General features: G+C 46.3%; 1 protein-coding gene across 6 annotated transcripts in view; it reads left to right on the top strand.

Moving 5' to 3' along the window:
- The window catches only part of FGF12 (fibroblast growth factor 12), a 234,912-nt gene that overhangs the window by 125,763 nt on the left and 84,907 nt on the right, over positions 1-24,242 (top strand). The window contains exon 1 of one of the 6 annotated variants that reach the window (XM_079315466.1): positions 11,404-12,329. The exons of 4 other annotated variants lie outside the window; for them this stretch is intronic. In XM_079315466.1, the coding sequence (XP_079171592.1) occupies positions 12,131-12,329 (199 nt within the window). In that variant the 5' untranslated portion in view covers positions 11,404-12,130. Of the gene's footprint in view, positions 1-11,403; positions 12,330-13,507; positions 13,532-24,242 lie in introns of those variants that run through there. One more of the 6 variants, XM_079315471.1, reaches the window with a different exon arrangement.

Below are 24,242 nucleotides of genomic sequence, written 5' to 3'. Positions count from 1 at the left end.
AAATTGGAAAGCTGGTTCAAATTTAAGATGACAGAGTTCATGTCAAATGATAAAATAAATTAAAAAAAGAAAGAAGGCTTTTCAGACCCTACATTGTCCCAGGAGTCAAGGAAGAAAAGTGAGAGAATTGCAATAAATGCTTGAGCTATCTATGTGCAAATAAGAAGGCTGGGAGTAGCATGTAGCCTTTTCTAGAAAAAAATGCCTGGTGTCTACCTCCTTAATGCCAACTGGTTTTTTTTCAAGAGGAACTTTGCAGGAATTAGTCTGTCATGTTTAACTGGGGTGAGAGCTGGTGCCTGATGCACAGGGATCTCTTGTACACCCCACACAGAGTATTGGTAGTGTAAGGGGCTGATGCTGGAGCTTATGGGGAGATCCCTGGAGCATCAGTGAGATCTGGAAGTTTGTTTTGTTAATGTCGATTTTCATAATCCCAGCCCACTTTTTTTAGCTCAAGGCAGCTAAGACTTGCTGATGAATAAGCAAGGACCTCAAAGTTGTTGAGGGTAATGAAGTGTCTATGAATTATGCTCTTTCACAAGGACACGTTTGAGTTGCATATGCTCCTTTTACTGCTACTGTCTTCAAGCTTCTTTACCTGCATCTTTAATGAGGAGACAGACACTGCCCTGGTAGATCCACACACTTAATTTCCTAAGTGCCCGACTTCGTCAGTGCAGACTTAAAAGTCTGAGTCACTTCCCTGTCAAATCAGTTTTTTCATCTGAGGGCACCTTCTTGCACCCCACATTTTACAGCATTTGAGGTGGGCTGAAGTGGGTATTAGAGGCACTAGAAGTATCTACTCTAATGGACTGAAGAAATAATAGATTTGCCTCTTAATACTGAGAAAGGAACATGTATTATTGACAATCTTTAGCAAACAGAAGGCTTCCCATAGCCAAGCAAATGAGCAGCAAAGCTTGCATCAGGCTTCTGAAAATGAGTTAGGGGAGAGAGCATCCTTGCAACCAGATCACAACTATCCTGTCCAAGCCACTGACAGGCAGCACAAGCCAGCCCTCCTCCAGGCTGGAACTGCCCAGCATGTTTTGTTTCACTTCTTTTGTATGAGAGGTTGCCTAGGAATACAGAGCCTCTGGAGCTGAAACAGGGCCTCTGGAAGACAGAAGCATCACTGGGGCCTAACTCTGCAGAAGAGCTCCCTCAGGAATAGACAGTTCCATGAAAATAATTTTCCCTGGTGCAGAAAATCTGAGACTGTGAGAGTATTAGGATTTCAGCCCCTTTGCTGTTCTGGCCCTCTTTCAAGACTGAAGGATGCTTTTTGGGCGGAAAATCCCAACACGCCTCTGCAGCTAATGGATAGCTGGTCATCTCTCCATGGAGTGCTGAGGATCTCTGTTGCCATATTGCCACCTGTACCCATCACAAAGCCATGTTCTTAACTGCTGACAAAAATGTCTCTTCAGATGCCTCCCAATAATTACTCAAGTACCCACTTAAGTACCTTTTAATTCAGGCTCCTCACCCCACACTTGTGTATTTTCCAATTGCCAAGCACAGCTAGTTATATGTATAAGCTTCTGCCAAGAGAAAATACTAATACCCTGCCCCTTGTTTATGCAAGGTAGTATAAATGTGGTTTATACCACCTTACATGAGCTTCAGTGAGCCCATAGCATCTCAGGAGATGGTATTTCCAACAGGCTAGAGCAGGAGCATTCAATCATAATGAAAGATGAAAGCTCTAATTGTGAGTTTCCTACATCTGACAACACTTGGCAGTTCTACAGCATCTCTTGTTGGACTGCTGCTGGCTGCCTTGCCAGCTCTTCTCGTTATCGGAGGCTGCCCCTTGCCCCTGTGCTGGGGCAGGAGTGCCCTTGGGCTCCTGTAAAAGCTCTGGGGGCAGGTGGCAAGGATAAGCCACAGACACCCACATCGTGCTGGGTGCCACAGGAGGCAGCTGATGGTGCCTGTGGGGTGGTGGGAGGGCAGCATTTCCAACTTTGCAGCCTACTCTGTGGGAGTAGAAAGGGAAGCTCAGGGGATCCTGTCCTCTCATCCTGTAGGACCCAGCTGCATTGAGCAGGGAATGCTCTAGATTGTGACTTTATGGGTAATCAGGGTCTGTTGCCTTTTTCTCCATGACTCATAGAAGGCATTGCTTTCTCTGCTTAATTTCACTGTTTTACTGAGGAAGTCTCCAGACACCAGGTCCAATCAGTGACCTCTTTGTAGCAGGCTCTAGCAGCCCTTTAGTGGAATGTTTTTTTCTGTTCCTGATGGAGACCAAAGGGACACTAACTCTGTCCCTGAAGTGAGAAAAGAATATACACATGAAGGGGGGAGGGCAGACAAGCATGACCAACGAAGAAGAAAGAAATCACACTGTACAGGAATTTGTTGTCCAAGATAGCAGCTGTAGAGGGGTCATGAATAAAGGATGCAAGGGAAAGGGATTGCCCATGTCCAAAATCTGTTCTTGCAAAGTCCTAGAAGAGCCACAGAAAGTGGTTAGAACAGCTATTGCATCTTCTGCTTTAGGCACTTTGGGATTTCAGCAGTCTGAGAGCAGAAAAGGCAGGCACTGTAATTCAGAGAGACACATATGAGTGGTACAGACTGGGAGTCTGTGATGGATGCATCCAGAAGGAGTAGCTGAACAATTAGTAAGGTGCTTTTTTTCACTTGAAAAATGCCACTTTATCAAAACGATGCAAGAAAGGAAATGGTTATTTCAGAAGAGTGTGTTGCACAGGAATTTCAGTGCCAAGTTTCCTGCCAATGCTCTGCCTGCTGCAAAAGCAGAGACTTGGTCTGGACAGTGGTGAGACCACCACTTTGTACCAGATCAGTGTGCTTTCTTCTCTTCTGGCATTTCATAGTGAGCTCCAAAAGATCTCATTCTCATTTCACGTGGGGAAGAAACATAACTTTGAATGCAAGATTTTCTGCAGAGTGGATTTCTGTCCTTCTTAGCTCTAATACTGACTGATGCCTGCTGAGTGTCAGGAGCCAGGCAGAAGGGACCAGTTGTGATTATGAGTCTGGTCTCCACCATAACTCAAGTCAGGACCACACCAAGCAAGCCCAGTAAGTTCTGTGTGACAGGCATAATCAATAGGGCAAGAAACTTGTAGCTAAGTGAGATTTGGACTAGATGTTAGAAGTAGCCTTTCTCAGCTGAGGGGGGTAGAGAGCCACATTTCTAAGGGAGCTGTGGGATTTACATTGCTGCAGGTATCTGATCAGAGATCGGACCATCAGCCCAGCCTTGTCAATGATGATGAAGGTACTGCTGGCTCAGTACACGGGTGACTTCTTCAGGGTCCCTTGTACTCTGTGCACTGTGATATCAGCTCATCAGTTTTTGAAAGAGGTTGGCTCTTAGGGTGAAATGATAGCAAATCCATCACAACTCTTGCCTTGTTGTTCTCTCAATGAATTACCTTTGATATTAACAATAAGCATGAGCCTTGCCTCGACTTAGAGCCTCCAGATCTCACTCTGACTTTGCTGGATTGAAACAGTCCCTCCTTTCAAAAATGTTCTTACTGAGATGTTAGAGATTTATCAGTCAGGGCTAAGTTTTCTCTGTCATTTTTCTTGGATACCGAGGCTCTCAACCATTTGTCTTTTGTGGCCAGATTCTCAGCAACATCAAACTATCATTGGCCATGGTATTAACATGCTAAATACAGCATTTTCAAGAGTGGTCCCATGTGCTAGATGTGCTATTACTGCAACCAAGAGACCAAACTGCTCACGTCTTTTACTATATCCATGTTATTCGTAGTCCTCAGACCGTTTTAGTTCTGCCACTTCTGAAGTGTGGTAACCAGACATCTTTACTCATGATACTGGTGTTTGCTGCACTGGGTACAAATGTATTTCTACAAATTCAGTACAAATGAGCATTTCTCATTTTTTTCCCTATTGCTCCATCCATGCACTCATGGGCTTGGGCTCTCCTAGCTGCAGTTCTGTGCAGAAAGCTCCTCTTATCTATATCTCTCTCATGGTTTCCACTTCCCAGAGCCACTGCTTTCTGAGAAAAGCTTTCACGGCTTTCTGGAAGAAAAGTCATTGCATTCTGGAAAAAAGAAGTCTTGAAGTAATACTACACAATTTATCCCCAGAGATTTCATCTGGCTATGTTAAAAGGAAACTTGTTTCTATGAACTCAGTTTCTGTGTCAGTTCAGTTTATTTTCACCAGACTTACAGTGATCATTAATTACTACTGCATTAGTCTTTGTATCCTTGGCAAACTCAGATTTCCTTCCAGACCACTGATATCTTTATTGGTGTCTGGATTGCAGCAGCTCTGAGAGTCTGGGGAAAAAGGACATGGGATTTCATTTTGCTGGAGAGATAGAGGAGTTGATTTATTGCTGGAGAGGGAAATAAATTACAATGCAAATAGCAAGAGGTGCTTGGAAGTCCTTGGAAGCCAGGGGTTTGTGGGGGAAGCAATGCATTCACCCAAATCCTTTTTACCCAGCACTTTAGGTCAGCAGGGGATGAGGGAGTCTTCAAAGAATTGGATGCATGACAGCTGTAATCTCACATTTACATTTAGTGTTAAATATGCCCTTGCAGTACACAGGAGAAATAAGCAGGTTTTGTTAAGTAAGATGCAATCTGAATGCATGTAACTTCAGAGGCATCCTTAAGGCAGGATTAATGTCCCAGCACTCCTGGACTGCAGAGCTGGATGGCAGTGGGAGTACCAGGTCTTATCAGAGTTTCTGCTTTTCTTCCAAGCTCTCCAAACTGGAAGAATCCTTTGCTGAGTGACAGAGGATTAGGCTGTCCCAGTGAAGCATTGCTTTGGTGACCCAGAAGGATTTGAGTTATGACCTAGCTCAGGCTGCAAGTCCTGGGCTTGTATATTTGGAGTCTGTATGAAGGGTCAGGGAACTTTCCATGGGCTCTTTAGGTCTGGTGGAATCCATTATGTGCAGATAGACAGATTTGCAGGTCTGGAGGAAGTCTGTATTTCTCTTGACAGCTTCTGGCCCTTCTCCCCCTCTTGACCTATGCCAGTGCCACAAAGGTGCATGAAGGAGGTGGATGTTTTCAATCTCCAAGCCTTGACCTTCTGTGGAGTGGATGATCCCACCGCCCTGCTGGAGGAGAGCAATAGGGGTTTCACCTCCCTCCCTCCTTCTTATCATTCTCAATCACATAATCGGGTTGGTTTGCCTCAGCCAAGATCTAATCAGGAAGGATCTCTTTGACTTTCAGCAAAGTCAGCTTGATGGAAATTTTAAATTGAAAGGCTTTTCCTAACACACTCGAAAATGGTTGTGGTTGAAACTGATGTCTGGTAGCATGGTTACAACATGAGAAGTTTTCCTTCCTCCCAGGGAGAGGGAAAAGTATGGGCAGCCTCTCAGACCTCATGAGCCCAGGGGTTTGGGGGTCCTGGGCCTGAAGCTGCACTATGGGTTACACTCCCTTCTCTACCCAGACCATGCCACCTTCATGCAGGTTACATGTAAATCCAGTCACAACCAAGTTCAGTGTCCATGGGACCTGGGCATCTCTGGAATTATTGGAACTGTAGGCCAAAATGGGCTAAAGGTTGTCATCAAATAGGATTTAAAAAGAACAGTGGGGATGGCTGACGTTTCCTAGGGAGAAAAGTAGGAGATGTCTCGTTCCTTAAAGTGTTGCTATCCTAAGGTGTGGGAACTGAGTCTCTGTTGGAGACAGAGGAGGGCATGATGTGTGTGTTCAGCTTCAGGCTCCAAGTGGGGTTGTTTGGTGGTGGCTATTCCACCTATTTCACTTCAAGCTTCTGCTCTGCATTAAAAGCAAAAGGGATGTGGTCTTTTTGCAAACACACTGTGAATGCAGATGTAAAACCTGGAGTGAAATCTCAAGTCCACACTTCCTTTCCTCTTCTGGGTTCTCATAGTTCCTGTGGCTTAAGGCTATTTGACAGGTAGCCATGAGTGAGAAATCCCTAAGGAAGTGGATGCAGGGAGTTGCTAGGTGTTGGGAGAATCCCAGTGAGGAAGAGGAGGTAGAGAGAGGAAGGAAGGAAGAGAGGCAGCTGTCTATGCTGTCTTTTAAATTCAGCAGCTCTAGTACAGGCAAGAAGATAATTGAGTTTTGTTTCCAGATGTGTAGGTGGGTATTTCTAAGCTTGGAGCAGTTGGTTGTGTACAAATGGCTCAGCAAGGGTGGGCTCTTGGCTGTGCCTTGCACAAGGTGACCTGCAAGCAGAGTGTCCATCCTTTCATTACTCCTTGATGGGAGATCCTTCAGCAAGGCCTCCTCCCTGCACTGCCCTTATGACTGAAAGTGCTGTGTGGGAGCTGTCTCTGGGCAGGTGTTTGCAGGCTCTTTCTCTTGGACTTCTGCCACTCAGGAAGCCACAACTGAAGTGCATCACTGCAAGGACAGCAGCATTTCATGTCCTGATCCCATTGGGAGAGGCAATGACAGAATGGTTGATGAACAGAGCTGTTGGGCTGAGGTGATAGAAAGAGATTTGTGATGAGACCACCTTGAACAAACCCCAGGTCTGGCTCTGGCATGTGGGACAGACACTGACCTGTCTGCAGGGAGGTCTCTCTTTATATGTAGGAACAGTTTGAGATGCTCCCTGCTACTGCTCCTTTTCAGGCTGCATTTCAGGGAAATGATCCCAGCAGGTGCTTCCAGAACCCTAGAGAAAAATGTCTATTCATCCATACAGGAGGCTTCTTGAAGAAAAATGCTTCACAATGCTTTCATTTCTAGACAGCCACAGTTCCCTTCAGTGAGGCAAAGCTTTTTTGTGTTGCCCTGCCTCCACCTCATATAGGGGACAAGTCAACAAGGAGAAATAAAAGCTCCTGCTAAGTAGAAAATCTTCTCTTAAAAAGGAAAAAAAGATACGTGAATGTATAAAATCCTAGTAGAATTATTTCTTTTTCTAGGCTGCAGTTGATTTTGTGGTGTTGGTGCTGCTTTTGGCCTGCTTTTTGCAATAGTGGTTTCATTATGTAGTCTGCCAACTGCATACCTGCCTCTCATTTTAACACCTAGACAGGCCCAGCTTCTCCCCAGGCTGGAGCTGATTTGAAAGACACCAGCTAAACTAATAAATACTTCTTGTGATGAGTTGCAAATTTTGTTTAATTGAATCTTTGAAGGTAAAAAGGGGAGTGAAGAGCCCATTAAATGAATTATTTCAATATAGCAATCAGGTGATGCAGGCTTTTCTGTGTTTATTAAAAGGCCAAGTCAGCTCTAAGCTCAGCTGTGCAAGAACAGCCCAGAAAGCCGGCCAGTTCTTGTACTCTGCTGCTGTTTTAGGGCCAGATCTCTCTCCCTGAATAGCATATTTTAAAGTGGCCATGTGAATTCTCATTAGGCATCCAAACATAGATACAAACTCATGCATTGTAAACAGAATTACCCTGCACAGAAACCGAGCAAAATGCAGTAAGGTCTTGTCTTCTCTTTATCAGGTTACCCAGGCATGGTTTTTTTCAGTAAGTCCGCCCACGCAGAGAGAATAGGGAATGCCAAAGCTGCATGAATTTTAATTATGCTAGACATGCAACAAGGGGCTACCTTGTAAAGAATAAAGTTATTAAAACATGGATATGGGCTTAATTCTGCTTAATAAGCAGCTCTGACAATGCACATTTTAGATGTAATTTACACAGCGTGGAAATTTGGTACAATTCTTAAGAGGTGTCTGCATGCAGACTTTCAAACTCAACAGTGCCTTCCTATTGGAAGAGATCTGTTGCTATGCTGCTGTAAAATGGTGAATTAGGCCATTCATAATTATTGGCCAGAGATGAACGTCTTTCTTTTTCCCATTCAACTACAGCAACATGCACACACATTTTAAAGCAGTATTAAATGTAAATCTCTTCCTTAATTTTCATGTATGCATTTTCAGTAGCTCTGCAGATAAAGCAGCAAAAAACCTGCATATGTTTGTATCTGTAGTTAGCTCTGTGTGTACAGAATTAGTAAAGCAGAGATATGCCTAATGACTGAATCTACAGAACACAGCTTTTGAGGGCTGTATGAAAAATAAACAGGATATTCTGTTAGCAACCCTGCGGGAATTATTGCACTTCACTAAGGAAAGATGCCAATAACCTCCGTTTTGACCTAGATAGATCATTCTGTTTAGGAAGGTAAGGGAATGCAATTCTAGATCTCTTCTCTGCTCAAGTCACCAAAGCCCTGAAATTCAGCCAGGCCTTTGTTTTAAACCTCAGCACTAAGGACAGAAGAGTTTATATATCAAGAGAATGAAACCTCAAAAATGGCAGTGTCTTGAAATATTGATATTGGTCGTGCAGAGGCTCCTGTATGTTTGGGGTAGGGATATTTAGTGAGCACAGTGTTTGATCCTCTAACAGCCACATGGAGTCTGAACCTCTGCCTTTTCCTCTGTGCCAGATGGGGTCTTTCTCCACAAACTGCAGGTGGAGCACTGGCATATCTCTCCAATGTCATCAAAACAGTCTGTCTTGGTTATGTTATGAATCGATGCTACTATTGCATTCCATTTTTCATGGGGTGCCCTGTGAAGCTTTGCAGACTGGAACTGAAGTGAGGAGGAAGCCCGGAGAGAAGAGGCATGCAAGAAAAATTGCCATAATAATTATTTTATATATAAATATTTTAAAATTATATTCTTTAAAGAAAAATGCCATATTAGCCCAGTTTGCTCAAGCAATTCAGTTTCCATTGGTAGCAATGAGGAAAGCAGCCTGTGACTCTCACAGAGGCTAGTTGGTTTTGGAACAGTGTATGCTGCACAATCCTCAAAGAGGAGTAGCTGATATAGATGAAAGTGGAAGATGTTTTGAGCCCTGTTTACCCAAATGGAAGTTGAAGGAGAGAACTTCCATTGTTAGAAATGAGAGCACATGGAGGCTTTTCTATTTCATTTGGCAGCCCACCAAAGGTAACATTTCACTGGTGAAAATGACAGTGTAGGAGCATGATGAGGTTGGCCTTCCATTATCCAGCTCAAGACCACTGTGGGCTTGCTTGGTGTTTATAAAAGCTTGGGCTCTTCAGAAAGTTTTGTGAAGTTGGGGCGTGATATGACCTGCACAGAGCAGATGTGCATGTCAGTAATGTCACCAGGAGCTCATGGCACTGTGCCCATGTTCAGAACCAAACCCCATAGACTCCTTGGCCATCTATAGATAAAGGCAGACCTGCATGTTGGCAAATGCAACACTACATTCAATTTCACAAGCTTTGGCTTAATTTAATTCAGTCACTGCAGAAGCAGGAAAGACCTGGGAGAAGCCTTTCTTCTTAAGAGTTACAGCAATTCTCTTTTGCGATCACAAATCATCAGGGAAAAAAATACTGTGACCGACTTTATCACTGATTAGGATCATTTTTTAAGTGCAGGGCTGCTGCTCTGAGTTTACAGCTACACAACAAAACAAATTAGTTGCACATCAAAATAACTGGAACTTATCTAATATGGGGTGGATAAACCAGAATTTTTTCACCAGAGACTTGAAGACTACAGGCAAAAAAAAAAGTATATATATAGATAGAAAACCTCTTTCTTGAGAAGATATGAAGATAGGCTCACATCCTTTGAAGATGAAGCTTTGGATAATTCACTGGCAGTTCAGACAGTGATTCTATGATTGCAAACAGCTTTCTTTAGGCCATGCCTGTACCTTGTACTGCAATAATTCTTTGATGTCATGTGAAATAATCCGATAGAGAAAATTAAAATATTAAGCATTTTAGCTACAGGAAAGGGAAGAAAAATCGTTATTGATTGGGATGGTGAAATCTGCCCAAAAAAAGTTGGCAGCAGTTAAAAAGAGATCAACAGCCTGGAGAACCTGATTCCACCTTGTTTTGGTATGCATAAAGACTAAGACTAAAAATCAGGAAGTAATGCCAGTTAATCTTTATGGATATGGTTGGTGGTTGTTTCAGTTGTCTTTTCCCCCCAATACATTAAAATAATTTAGAGCTGAAGTCTAGAGGAGAAGAATTTAGAAAATTTTTAGAATTTTGAAGTCTAAAATGTTCTGGTCAGCTGAAAACATGTATCACCCGTACACCTTCAGGACTGGCTTAATCCCGAGCTGCCATTGCTACTCGCCAAAGTGCAGCAGTGTCCTCTCTTCCCAGCCGAGATCCCCTCTCCCTCCACCCCGACGCCTGTGCGCTCCCCCAGGTATCTTGCTCGTCACCTAACTAGCCTGGCAGCTCCCATCGCTACCTGTTACTTGAACCTGAAATCTGGAGAGCACCATCCTCGTGCAGCAGCAGTTACTTCTCTGGATCACCAGAGATGTATCTCAACCTTCGGTTTTGTTCGGTGCGGTTTTGTGGCCGGAGGTAGGCGGGAGCCGGCGCAGCACCTGCTGATGGCGATGTCGCGGGAGCGCTGCGGCCGGGGGCAGCCCAGCAGTGCCAACTGCCGCTGGAACCGCCCGCACGCTCCCCGGCCCAGTAACCGGCCCCCGGCAGAACAGCCCTCGGGCTGCCGGCGTTGTCCCTTCTCTGCTTCCACGGAGAAGCAGGGGAAGCCACGGACACGCTCGGCTGCCGAGGCTGTGTGCTCGGGCGCCGACAGCAGTGGCCAGGGAGGCGGCCGGGGTGGCTGCACGAGTGGCAGGCGGCTCCGCCGGGACGACTGCGGTCCCGGGGAAGCCCGGCTGCGGACGGGGACGGCGGATCTGCCCGGGCGGAGGGGCAGAGCCGCCGCGGAGCTGCAATTGCCTCTCTTTGCCTGCGCGATATTTCTCATCCAAACCTCGATCACGTAGGATTGCGTAGAAGAGGGCGAGCGGGAGCAGCTGCAATTCTCCCCGAGCCCGAAGCCTGGAGCCCGGCTCTTGCCCGGCCGCCGCGGGGCTGCGGGGCTCCCCGCCGCCTTGGCAACAGCCCTGCGCAGCGTGGGCGTTCGGGGGGGCTTCCCCGGCCCCTCCCTCCCCTCTCCTCCCCCCAGCTCTCCTCTCCTCCCCCTCCCGTGTCGGACAGGAGGATGCAGGCGGGAAGCGGGCGCGGCTCGGCTCCTCCTCGCCCCGCCGCCGTCGGGCGGCACCGCGGAGCATCCTGAGCTCCGCACGGAGCAGCGGCAGCGGCAGTGGCAGCCGCACCCCCCCCCGCCCTTCTTCTCCACCTCCTCCCCGCCTTGCATCGCTCCTCCCGCCGTCCCCGCCGCTGCAGCCGGGCCCGGGGCCGCCCCGGTGCCGAGCGCTCGGCGGCCGCCCGGTCGGCCGGACGATGTGGGTTGCTGCCGTCGGGGAGAGCCGGTGCCGGGGCAGAGGCGGCGAGCAGGGCAGGAGAAGCTGCGCCAGCTATGGCGCTGTGAGCCCGGGGCGCCGAGCTGCGGCGATGTGAGCCCGCACTCGCGGCCGGGCGCTTCTTTTTTTTTTTTTTTTTTTTTTTTTTTTTTTTTTTTTTTTTTTTTTTTAGATTTAATTCTTTCCCTCTTCTTTTTAATTTGTTTGCTGGCCTACTGCTTTTTCTCGTGGCTGCTTTTTCCTTCCCCTCCCGCCCTCTCTGAGAGCAGAGTGGGTAGGGGGGGAGAGGAGAAAGAGGAGGAGTGCGAACAGAAATGCAGCGCGGCTCTCCCTGAGCCCGGCCGCGGAGCCGCGTCCATGTGCGCGCCCTGCCGCGCAGCGCCTCGGAGGCACCGCGCCGGGGCCGGGGCTGCCCGCGGGCCGAGGGGTCTCTGACTTATCCCACAGCCCCTCGCCGGAGGGCGGCCGGAGGGAGGAAGCGCCGCCGCCTGCGCCCGCGGAGCGGAGCGGCACCGCGTCGCAGGTACCCGCGGATCCTCCGCGTCCCCCTATCCTTTGGACACAGCGGACCTTCGCCAGCGAGGCGGTCGCTCCCGGATCTACGCGGCGCTGCCAGCCCGGCCGGGGGTCTCGCCGACGGCCGCCCGCGCCGGGATTTGCGCTCCCCGGGGACAGACCCATGGGCGGCGGGGTCCGGCGTCCAGCCATGGTTGTTAGCCCGGGCGCCCTGCTCCGCCTGGCCGGCTGAGCCCTCCCCGGCATCGGGACTCGGGGCTGCAGCGCGTTAAGCGGGTCGTTCCCGTCCCCGGTCCCCGCGGGGCGCGGCGGCGGCTCGGCCCCAGCGCGCCCGGGCGGCGCACCCCGGAGCGGAGCGGCGCGGGGGGCCCATGAGCGGCGATGGCAGCGGCTATCGCCAGCTCGCTGATCCGGCAGAAGCGGCAAGCGAGGGAGTCCAACAGCGACCGGGTGTCCGCCTCCAAGCGCCGCTCCAGCCCCAGCAAGGACGGGCGCTCCCTATGCGAGAGGCATGTGCTGGGGGTCTTCAGCAAAGTGCGCTTCTGCAGCGGCAGGAAAAGGCCGGTGAGGAGGAGACCGGGTGAGTACGGCGGGCCGGGGCCGTAGGAACCCGCTTAGCGGAGAGGGGCAGCCCCGGACCCGCCGGGATGGCTGCCCCGGGGCGCTCCCGGCACCGCCGGCTACTGGCTGGGGACGCGGCTTCTCTGTGCTCAACTTTGGCCTGGGTCCTGGCCAAAGGATCTTCTCCCCTGGTCTGATGGGATGGGTGGGCAGTGACCTGCTGCCAGCGTCCCTTCATCTCTGTCTGAAGCGTGAGCACAGAGGGTCCTCTGGCAAGAGTGGCCCAGCGGTTTCATCTGTCCAAGCTTCACCCAGAATTGTATTTTTCCACTTCCTTGTAGATAAGTTTTTAAAATTATCTCTCATTTTCTGCATAGAGACAAGGAAATCGATAAACTGAGGGTCAATTAAAATTGTGGCCATTTGATAACTAAATCCATCAAGTGCTAGTTCATGGGCAGAGTTGTACAGGGAACTTCATCAGCTTAGAAAGCTTTCTTGATGGCAGCTGCATGATAGTTACACCTGATACTGAGTTTGTGAGGACCTAGAAATGCTCTTTAGGGTAGTCCTTTTTTGTCTTCTTTCTTTTCTTTATTCTTTTATGCTTGTGCATACTCAGTCTTGGTTCCTTGTGAAGAACTTCGCCCTAGTGTACACCCTAGAGCTCACATTCTCACGACAGTCCCACCACCCACAGTTTCAGTTCTGAGCACTGCTTTGTGCTCTCAGCTGTCCTTGGTAGGCGTGAGAGCTCAGCACCTGGCAAGAATAGGCCCTCCATGAATTCTGAGTGGAATTATGATTTATGCCTTGCTTTATTTTTTTCACTGCTATAAGTCACCATAAAGGTAAGAAAACAGAGATTGGTGTGAGAAGCTGCTGTGAAGATGTAGTTTTCTCACATGGTCTTCTGTATAATGCTTAAAAAACAGGAGACAGTTGTTCTCTTAGCCATTCAGGATGTACCATCAACCTGTGAAACCCTCCCATGTTCTCCATACCCATTAGCATTGTGTTTGTTCAGTCTCTCCATGAAGCCCCTTCTCAGCTGAAGTCTGATGGTAATGACTCTCCACCAAGGTGTCAGAGGTAGCTAAGGCTGCTCTTCTCATCTGTAGATTGATGTCCATGACCTGGACTCATCTAAGCAAAGAAGGAAATTGGACAAAGCCACTCACCATAGAAAGCCATTTCTGTCAACACTGTTGTCAACAAAGGGTAAAGAATAATTACTCTGGATTGCTGTCAGCACTCCAGATTCACAGGCTGTGGGATAGGGACCATATTTAGTTGTGAGAATGTTTGAAGACTCAATGCATGGGTTAGGCTGTGCAAACTAGTTTCTTTAATGGTCTGCTTTAAAGCAAGTATCACAAGAGGCTGTAAAATACTTAAAATATAGCATGACTTAAAATATTCAAAGGAAAAAACTTGCCTATCTTTTTTCCTACTCAAGTTATGATGAGTGGTGGATTGCTGGACTGTCCTATATATTAGTTAATCTGTGAGCCAGGACCAGAACACTGCTCTTGCCCAAAAAATGTTGGCATTTTGTCTCAGGAATCACTCTTTGCAGGATCAAGAATGAGAACTGGGAGTCTTACTGATGTATTTTTTTCTATTCCTCTTTCCTATCCATCTTCATCTGCTATAAAATACAGTTTCCTAAGGATTAAAAGGTCTGGGAAGTGTAGATCTGCTACCTAGATTTCAAGATGCTCTGTCTCATGAAAGTTTGAGTGACTTCCAGAGGATGTGGTTGGGAAGGCTTTTTGTTGGTCCTACCCCTGTGCTCCCAGCTACACAGGTCCAATTCTGCTTCCTTGGACTCAGTAAATGCCTGTGAAGAATCGATGAATTTTAAAAATTCCCTCAACTTGCATGGACTTTAATGCTGAGGAGCAATTTCAATAACTTGCAGGAGAGAGTGATTTTAGGGAATCTTTTTATTGACTTAGAAGAAGGATCAGTGCTACTCGGTGTTGTAAAATAGAGCTGCTCAATCTTCAGAGCTGTCAGTCAATCCCTTGTAAGCAGTACTGTATTCATTTTATAAAATTAAAGAGCTAGAGCAATTAAGTTGCTATGAAAAAAATCTAAATGTCCTTTCCTAGGCTATGGAATGTGTCTGCTTTAGTTCGCTACATGCATCTTTTAACTAGGTATTTATTTCACTGATACATTGTATTCCTGGTCTTGGGCTGCTGCTCAGAAGGCAGCATGCTACAGGGATTCTGCTGCTCGGCTTGTTTATTCAAGGGAGTGTATTGTGCCCAGATAACTTGCTCATTTCAGAATCCAGTTTCTGCACAGAAAATGACATGCAATTGAATTGAAAGTGGTTTAAAGAAATGTACATACATTGTGTAGTGACCCACGACCCCAGTGATTATGTGTACTTCATGATATGCTGGTTCAGTAGTTTGCAAGTCAGTGAAGGGAATGAGAGAAACATCCCTGTTCAAAATTGGTACAGTTGTATTTGGAGATGGCACAGTGCTAGGGGATCTCCCCTTACCTTTTTAAACATGACCTTCTCCTATGACTATGGGGAGTAACTGTCAAATACGTGGAATTTAGAGAATGATTTTCATCTATAGTACTCAACAAGCTCTACCAAATGGAGAGGACCCTTCTCATTTTACAGAAAGTGAGACCAGCTCCAGCTGTGGAGCAGTTAACTGACACAGAGACCTAATTCCCAATGGTGGGACCAGCACATTTTGGGCCCTGCTGCCTCTGAGCTCAGGATGCAGCAGTGGTGGAGCTGTAACTTATACATTACACAAATACTACTCTGATGGAGGTTCATGTTCCATTTGCTCTTTGCTTCTGTAAAATAACCGTGTGAGCTTACATCTATTAAGTAAGCTGTTTAATACGTGTTTTAATATGCGACTCAAACAACCCTGTAACTAAAATATTCAGTAAAGACATGGGTGAGCAGAGTTACTTGGCACTGGTTGGCACCTTGTGCTCCACTTTGCAGCCTGTGTGAAGTGAGAGTGACATACTCCTGCTCTCGTATGAAAAGGGAGAATTTGCACCCCAGAGCAGTTGAGTCTCACATCCTGGGCATGAGTAGTCGAAGGTTTTGGCAAGCTATGGGGAACCAGATCCATGCAGGGATATCTTGTATAATCAAAGCTATCTGCTGCTGGGGAAAACAGACTGCAGAAACATCTCATTTGTTGGTTGCAATAGGAATTGTGTTGCAAAATGAGAACTAATTTTATCTGTCTTTTCAAAGGCAGCTGTCTCACATGCACACTGTGTTCTTTTAGAGCTCTTGGATGTGTTTTGCTCCAAGATGACTTACTAGTTTAAGATAGGCCAAATAAGGACACTGAGTGCCGTGGACTAAACTGAACATTTGGACACATGGGTTTAATCCCATTATTGTGAGTTAATATAGGTCATTTGCGGCAATTGTACATTTATAATTTATGTATTTTGCTCTCAACCATAGTGACTTGATAGAGGATTCAAAAGAAATTACTGTATGGCATGGCTTGTTGGTGCAGGTTCAAGAGGTGGATTCTTCCTCAGGGACTGATGGATCCAAGAGATGGATGCAAAAGACAAGCAGCTCTCTCCATATGACTTCCCTGCCAACAAAGAGTTGAACCAAATACTTTTCATCCCCTTTGTGTCTGAATTAAAGCATTCAAGCGTGTCCCTTCTTCAGCTGTTTTATAGCTGTCTGAAAAACCTGGGCTGGTGGGTCCAGCTTGTTTGTGAAAGCTGTCACTGTTGCTTCACCAGCCGTGTTGTCAGGCAGAGCACACCCCAGAGAGCTGGGGTAGAGGTGGCCTTCCATCATGCCGTGGCCACTGAGCAGGAAAGCTGAGCAGTTTGGCACCTTGCACAAAGGGAAACAGGCTAGAGCATCAGGCACAATATTTGTGGGGATTGCTAGAAATTGTATCCAAGTGAAGCCCGCTGAAAGGGTGTCATTGCTTGGGGAAATCATGTTTGAATTGAGGCAGCTTTGGATCAGGCGATGCCAGGCAGTGTGTAGCTTTGTCTCAATCCCCTCAGATGTTGCTTTTATAGATGAGTTACCAGCTCAGAATGCAGAGCTCATTCTCAAACACGTTTTTCACCCCAGGAAAAAAAAAAAAAAAAAGGTTGTTTTTTTTTAATTTCTTTTTTTTTTTTTCCTTGTCTGGTGCATATTTTGTGCTCTTCCAGGGAAAGGATCCTTTTCCTTAAGGATATATCAAGACTTCTTCCAAAGTGAATTAAATGGCTTGCACATAGAAAAAAAAAAGCAGGAACTTAAGCCACGTTTTCCTTTGCGGTATTTCTCATTTTGAATAATGAATAGAGATTTGGAATATATGGATATAGATATTTTTGCAGCAGTATAAGTAAAATACAAGAGCAACTTTAGTTGAAGGGCATAGAAGGACTTTGCTCATTCAGAGATTCATTTAAAACATTTGAGAAGTCTGTCAATCTGCAAGCTGTTAAATTCCCCGAATTAAATCTTTCTGATTTTATGCAGGGTGAAAATGATGATTGAAGCTCAGGGTAAAAACCACCTTCTTAGTTCATACTCCTTGCCTGCTTTTGTGGAGTGTTGCATCTCAGAACAGCTGTAATACCTGCCCAGCCTGTGGAATTTGTCCACTTTGTTGCTACTATCGGAATGCTGGCTGCGTTAGCCAGGGCATAGCTGCTCCCTGCAGGAGAATTCTGTCTGGATCCCAGCTCTTCTCTGTAAGTGTGTCCATGCATGTCTGGGTGTGCACCCAGCCAAGGGGGTCCATCACATTCTTCTGCCAGCTCCTCTGCAGAATTTGGTGCTGTGTCCTGCATCTAAGAAGTGGCTGGTGGGAATAGAAATAGCTGGAAATGTGTCATTACCAGGACAGCAAGAGCTCATAGAAATGCTAGCTGAGATAAGAGCATGAATGCCAAGTCTCCAGCCAGATCTGAACCTGGATAACACCCTGAGGGCATGGGTCTTCCTTGGCTGGGGCAGTGCTCTGTGCTCCTGCACTACCCATGCTAGTGAATGCCGACATAGGAAGGAGGAAGAGGCTCCCTCCTGCTCAGGGCAGCTCGGCAGATGGGTTTCATTTTATCCAGTTGATCCCTGGGGGTGGTATCACACACATTCGTGACTTACAGATGTGGTGGATGTCACGGTGTGTGGCTGGGGGGTCAGGTAGCAACCCCGAGCTCTCAGTATCTAAAATCTGGGAAAGAGCTGCAGGTTCCTGGCTTTCTCCAGGACATGGAAAACTCAGCTGCCAGCCTGCTTCCCAGCACAGCTTATGGGCAAGCATGTCAGTCAGTAAGCTGCTTCGTGCTAGTTCTGGGCTGAGTATGGTTGATGCCAAGAAAATCCATGGAAGTCATCCAAGCTCTGAGAGGGATGGATACCGTCTGTCCCCATGGCCTCAGGGGTAGCTGTGCTTGTGAGAGCAGTGGAAATCGTTAGCCAGCAGAGGCTCACCATTAGATCAATACAAATGATTGATTCCTCCGTCACCAGCCAAACGGGAGAGTCAGGGCAAAAAGTGGCTTGTGAGTGATTATTTTCCTTCACCATAAAAGATCCATATAAATCAATTTATTGTTGTCTGATCAAACTGCTGTGGGTGGGGGGGTGAAGGTGCAATTTCATTTAGAAGATTCTGATATATGTATTTTTCTTTACTTTCAGGTATTCTTCTAAATGAAATGTTCCTTTGAAATATAAAGCCAAAACAATATCAAAATGGAGACAGGGTTTTCTTTCTTCCTTTCTTTCTTGCTTTGCTGAATTCAACACAAATTTAGAAAATTCCAGTGGACCGGATACTTCATATTTTAACAGATAAGTTACCTATTAACCAAAACAATCACCAGCTTGACTTGGGCACTGAGGAGAGCTGAGCTGCCATGAGAGCTGACAAGGCTATTTGAGAGACAAACATAATCATGAGTCTCACTGTGATGGGGAGCAAGTGCAAATGCAGTTAAACTTATCAGCTTTCCTTCCTTCCCCTCCCCAAAAATGAATATCATGAACCAATATCATGGCCAAGCAGGCATTTGTATCATTTGGTTTACCCTTCTGAACAGTCATGTGCACATGACTTCTGAGATTTTTCTATTCCTGCACAGCTGAAACCAAGCTGTGATTTGTTATTACTAAAGTCAAAGGAAGAATTTTATCAAGCAAAGCATGTAAGAGATTGACATCCCTTTCATATTTGCAAGTTTCATGGCTTGGCAGAAGGTGACCAAGAACATAGACAAGAACAGGTCAGAGAAAGCAGCTCCAAAGAACTAACTTTTAAATAAAGAACTAATCATTGAATACAGATACATTTCCAAATGCTCCATGTGCTGTCATAGTGTCATTGCCATGACTGCATTATTGTTGTGTCTTGATCTCGGAAGTGTCTTGAGAAGTGACCTGTTCTGAAGTTATCTAATCCATGCCTGGGCTGCACTGGCTGCAGTCTGTCAGAGGCAGTACCTTGGTATTCTTTCTTCTCCTGTTTAGTATGTGGTTCATCTCTATTCCCCAGCCAATGCAAGATCCTTCATGGTAATGCATTATCCTTTCTGAGCATGGAGTAAGCTACTACACCTATTGTTTTATCTTCATTGTTTTCTGACATGTAGCAGAATCCTGAAATAACTCTGCCTTTCCAGAGGCTGGTTTTACTTTGCATCATTTTAAAAGCTGTAGGAGAACCATGGATGCACTCATGGGTGCTTCTCATCCAGATTGCAGGAACAGGGCTTTTATGCTTTGAGGGAGTCAATGCAGAGACTGAGTTTGTGCAGCATGGTCACAGGGCTGTGCAGCTACAGCTTCTTAACAGTACCTCTGAAAATAGCAGCTACAACACATTTCTATTTAAATGGTGAAACAGAAGGCATCTTTCTTGAGAGCTGTGGAACACGACTGTGGGATTCACTGTTCAGGCAGACCACTCACTTTGGCTTTTCCAGCCCCCACGCTGCAGCTCAGACAAATAACTGTGCTTGTTCCAAGCACTAGAATGAGGCTTTCTGACACCCTGATGGAGCTTATATGGCTGCTGACAAAATGCACCTGGATGCAAGCTGGTGCTTTTCAAATGCCTCTTTTGTCCTGTGTTCATTCCAGAATGCCCTGGCTAAGGGTGACAGAGGGACAAAGTCACAAAACAGGGTGGAGACCTGAGTCCTGAGCCTTTCCAGGCTTCTGGGAGGGGCTGCTGGCTGGTTGCTGGTGTAACGAGGCTCCATGCAGCACTTCTGGGCATTTCTGCTCTCTGCCCTTTCCCAATGGAGTGGGCTGCACCAGGAGATGAAGGTTAATGCTGGAAGCAGCAGCATCATGGAAGGGGTGTGTGCAGCTGTGTTGCTGCTTCTGCTCTGTGGCTTTGAGTTTGTCATGAGGAGGTAACTGTTCTGCTGTGCCAGGGTACCCACGGAGGAGATGCTGCCTGGGGTTCTGTGGCTTTAGGCAGGGTCTGAGTTTGGAAGACTGTTGAGCTCTTGTGCTCGATAGCAAGGGAGCAGTAGCAGCTCCTCTCTCTCCTTGGCAGCATGTGCACCTGTTGTACCTGAAGTTTTGTGTGGGAGGTGGAATTTTGTGCAATCCAGTCTGGCTTGCATTAGTGCCCCCTCCTCCTTCAGTGTTACCGAGCACAAAAACCAACTCAGTTTCTGATGGTGCTTGGCTGGCACTGCCGTGTTCCTGAAGAGAAGCCCTCAGCTGGGACCTCTGGCACTTCACTGGCCAGAAGGTGGGCAGCTGTGGTGCAAGGAGAGAAGCAATTATTCTGACACCTGTCTGTGTTCCCCATCTTTCTTCCCGAGACCTTTTCAGCACAATAGTTTTTGTTTGGACTGTGCTACTTCATTGACAGATGTCAGAAAATGGCTGGTTGCCTCTTATGGTGGGGGCTGTACATGGTGCTGGATGAAGATCCAGGGCTAGATACAGCCCCTACAGTGGTGGAGGACACAGAGCTTCTCTCACACCCCACAGCAGCACCTATGGAGTGCTCTGGGCACTCCTGTCTCCCCTTCCCTCCAGCAACCTGCTCTGTTAAGGGTATGTGTAATAGCCAGTGGACAGCTACTTGCTGTGAACTGGCAAAGTAACCACAGAGAGGCAATGCAATTCTGTTACTTGTGCCTCTTCTCCAGCTGAAACCTGATCGCAGTTATGATAAAATCCCCCTGAAATGTTCTTTTCTTGAGATACTTAAGCATTTTGGATTTAAATGAAAGAAGAAAGAGAGGTCTTGGGGTTAATAGAACATGCTCACTTAATTGCTATTTATCTCGAATAGCATAGCTGGCTGTCTCCTCCCCTTGCTGGCTGCACAGATAGTTTCTTTGCTTAGTAGTTGCCACCCATGTTGCCTGAGCTGCCAAATAAATGCATTTCATTCATCCCCCAAAGCAAAACTGTTTGCAAAAGGTCAAGTGGATGGGTCTGGTGCAAATGAAGCCAGGCTGCAAAAAGCCAGTCCACATTTTCCAGAACATAGAGAAACAGTAGAAATTAGTAAGAAGACAGATGCTTTTGGCTTCCAGTTCCCAGCTTAGGGTTGGATTGCTGAAGGGTTCCCTGGGGACTTGGAGCCACTGGGCTGCAGGAGATGCAGGGATCAGATGCTGGCAGGTGAAGGGCTTGGACCATGCACCTGCTGTGTGGCTGGTGCTTTTCCTGGCACAGCTCCTGTAACTGGAGCTGGGGTGAGTCACTGGCGGCCTCTGGTATCGATCTGCAGCCCTCCCTGCAGTCATTCTGTGGTGATCAGCATCACTCTCGTGAGGGTTGTCTGTTACTGTGGCTAAAAGGGCTGGCAGAGCCTGTGGTGTGACCAGCAATTCTCTGCTGGCTTTTGCAGCGAGGTGTGGTGCTCATCAGTATGGGCTCTGCCTGCTGGCAGGCACACGCCATCACTATTGAAACATTTCTAAATGTTTCTTTTGGCTTTCATTTAATTGCATTCCATGCTGCTCCTACCTTCTTTGCTTCTATAAACATTTCTTCTTCTATTTTTCTTCCTGTTTCTTCTTCCACTCTACTTTCCATTAAATAAATTCTCGGATTTTAGAGCTACAGCCCCATAGCAGCTCTTGAGTGATTAACAAGCACCAAGTGAAGTTTTAGAGCTTTCTGATCCCTCCTGGGCAGCTGGGGGAGCAGGAGCTTTGTTCAGACCTGTTGGAGAGGCAGATTTTCTGTTTTCACTCCATCTGCACTGTGTCATCCTCAGCACACACATCCCTGGAGAGGGAGCTCACTGATTTCAGCTCTCTTCTGAGATGGCAGTTGGGTGGCAGGTGAGCCTGCCTGTCTCACTGGAGTCCTGAGGGCTGCCTGATGCCAGGAGTGAGGGGTTTGTGCTGAGAGATGAGCAGCAATAAAACATCATTGTATTTTAAAACAGAGCTTTAGATGGAACAAAGTGGATGATGGCTTTCTCACACCTGGAGTGTGCGCTTTCACTAGTTTGAAGAAAATCTTTGGCTCTAAGAGAAAATTAAAATCATTACGCAGATTTAAAAATCATACCTATTTTCACAAAGCAAAAGGAAAGAACTTTGAATCATATGGTGGAATTTTGGCCATTATTAGCGTGATCTTGCTCTTTGAAGTAAAATGTTTTAGACCAGAATGGCACAAGCAGCACATTTTCATTATGCATTTGGATGTTGTATAAGATGTATTGAAATTTAGTAACAGTGTAGTTTTGAGTCAAAAATGTTTCTAAACTGCTACAAAAATGCTTAAGCTGCACTAGTGCAATGAGCAAAAAAAATTCTTGTAATACAACCCGACTGATCCAAGCTTTAATTTTTTCCACATCACAGGCTCATTACCTGTTAAATAAAGGAGTTTCACGTGCTTGTTTCATTGGAAAATGCCGTAAGATTGCTCGAGGAATACTGTAACAAAAGACTATGTTATCACTTAGAACTATTTACAGCTTGCAGAATGACACTGGGACCCAAATTTTTCCTTGAGTTCCCATCCAGTGATTATCCAGGGCACTTCTGTGAGCTGGTGTTGGTAGGACCAGGTACCTTCCCCGAGACTGATAACATCTGAAGTGATTAATTTCTTCTCAGTGCTCGTTGGTAGTATGTTCTGTCCATTTTCTCTTTTAATGAATTTACTTTTCTAGGCATTTAGAGCAGGGTGTGAGATTGATGTGGCTGTGTCCATAATATGTTTTGTTTGTGTGAGGGACTTCTCAGTGTTTCTGCAGTATTTCACTCCTGCTGGATTGATAGGGGAAGTGAAGAGATTTAGCATCTGAGAATAGCATAAATCCCAGCACTGTGGCAGGCCTGAAGAGCAGGGATGGTGTCTGCTCTGTTCACCTGAGTGCTATTAGTGATAGGGTGCCTTGTGTGGGGTACCTCAGGATGAAGGGAGATGGGGACTCTATCGTGGAGCCCTTCAGAAACTTGGAGTACAGAATGTGCTAATGTTACTGAGTCATGGTAACCAGCAGCAGGGCTGGAAGGGACCCCACTGTTGATTAGTCCAGCCTCAGTCCTATGCTGATTCCAGATGTGCATTTCTTGGAAAGATGTTCTTAAACTTGTTTTTGTGCCCTCCCATGGAGCAAATTCTGGGTAGAATGTCTTAATATCCAAACCACATCTTTGTATGAAACCAGGAAAAAATTTGATTTACAGTGAAGGAATTTTGTGTTGCGTGTTGGAGCCAAGAGAACAAAACAAAATCTTTCTAACTGTACACACAGCAGAGCACTGCCACAACATTCCCCAGGATTTCTGAGCCATCAAACAAGTCCTTAGAATGGGTCTGACATGTAGCTCTGTAGGAAACCTTCTCTCTGGGAAGCTGCAGGCCAAGAGGTGCTGCAAATATGGCAAGAGGGCACAGCTGCTTTTCAGTTTCTCCTCCTGTCAGCTCGAGGCAGCAAAGCAAGCAGCTTCTGCAAGCATCCCCTGAGCTCATTTTTCTGCATCTCTTGGGTCAACAGACATGGGAATATACCCCTTCTTCTCTGGTATGAGCTTTGGGCTCAGTCATCCTGAAAGCTCTGCAAGTGTGGGTGTTCCCATTTGTTAAACCCTCACGCAGCTCTTGAGCTCCCATTGCTGGCACGGGGAAAGTCAGGATTTTACTCCCCATGTTTCCCCTTTGTGGGTGTCAGCTCAGGAGCTGGCACAGCCTAGGGGGCCAGGGAGAACCACACTTGGTTGGTTCATGAGACACGTCTGCACCCAGATGAAGTGTGCTCAGTGACTGTGGGCTCACACATAATATTTATGCTATCCTTTGTTTCACTCTCAGTGAATATGCTGTAATTTTGGCTAATTACACAATATGTCAGGAATAATTGCAGGGTGTTCCTCAAAATAAATAATACATTTTGCATGCTCTGCTATCCATACTTATGAGCAAGCTTTAACTTTCAGTAGCCAAGGCATTGACTGTGCTGGAAAATGACAGCTTAGGAGCTGTAGCTACAACTTCATTTGCATTAAATTTCTCATTTTTTTTTAATTCCTTTACCTGAAAAAGCTTATCCTGCATAAATTCTGGAACAGCCCTACATCTCTTTTGTATGCCTTTTGTTCCTGCCTGGCTTTGGTTTTATCATCAGAGCTCAAGTCAATACAGGTGTAGAAAATTGCTCTTGAAAGGGAAATGTTTTGAAATTTTTTCTGCTGCTAAAACATACTGGATCAACAAAGCAACATAAACCACATCCTGGGGGAGGCAAAGACAAACGTGGCAGTGAACTGTATGAAGAATTGGTTTTTTTAGTTCTTGGTCAAATAAAAGAAGCTTCTGGGGAGAAGAGGATTCAGACTCAATGCAGTTTTTCATTGTACTTAAAATGAAATTTTGGATTTAATCTCTGGCTCTTTTAACATTTTTTCATTAAATTTCTGAAGAAAATGTTGTGTCAAAAGAACAAAATGAAAACTT

Source organism: Erithacus rubecula (genome assembly GCF_903797595.1).
Source record: "Erithacus rubecula genome assembly, chromosome: 11".
Taxonomy (NCBI): domain Eukaryota; kingdom Metazoa; phylum Chordata; class Aves; order Passeriformes; family Muscicapidae; genus Erithacus; species Erithacus rubecula.
Note: the sequence above shows the minus strand (reverse complement) of the source record. Positions and strands in the feature narration are given on the sequence as shown.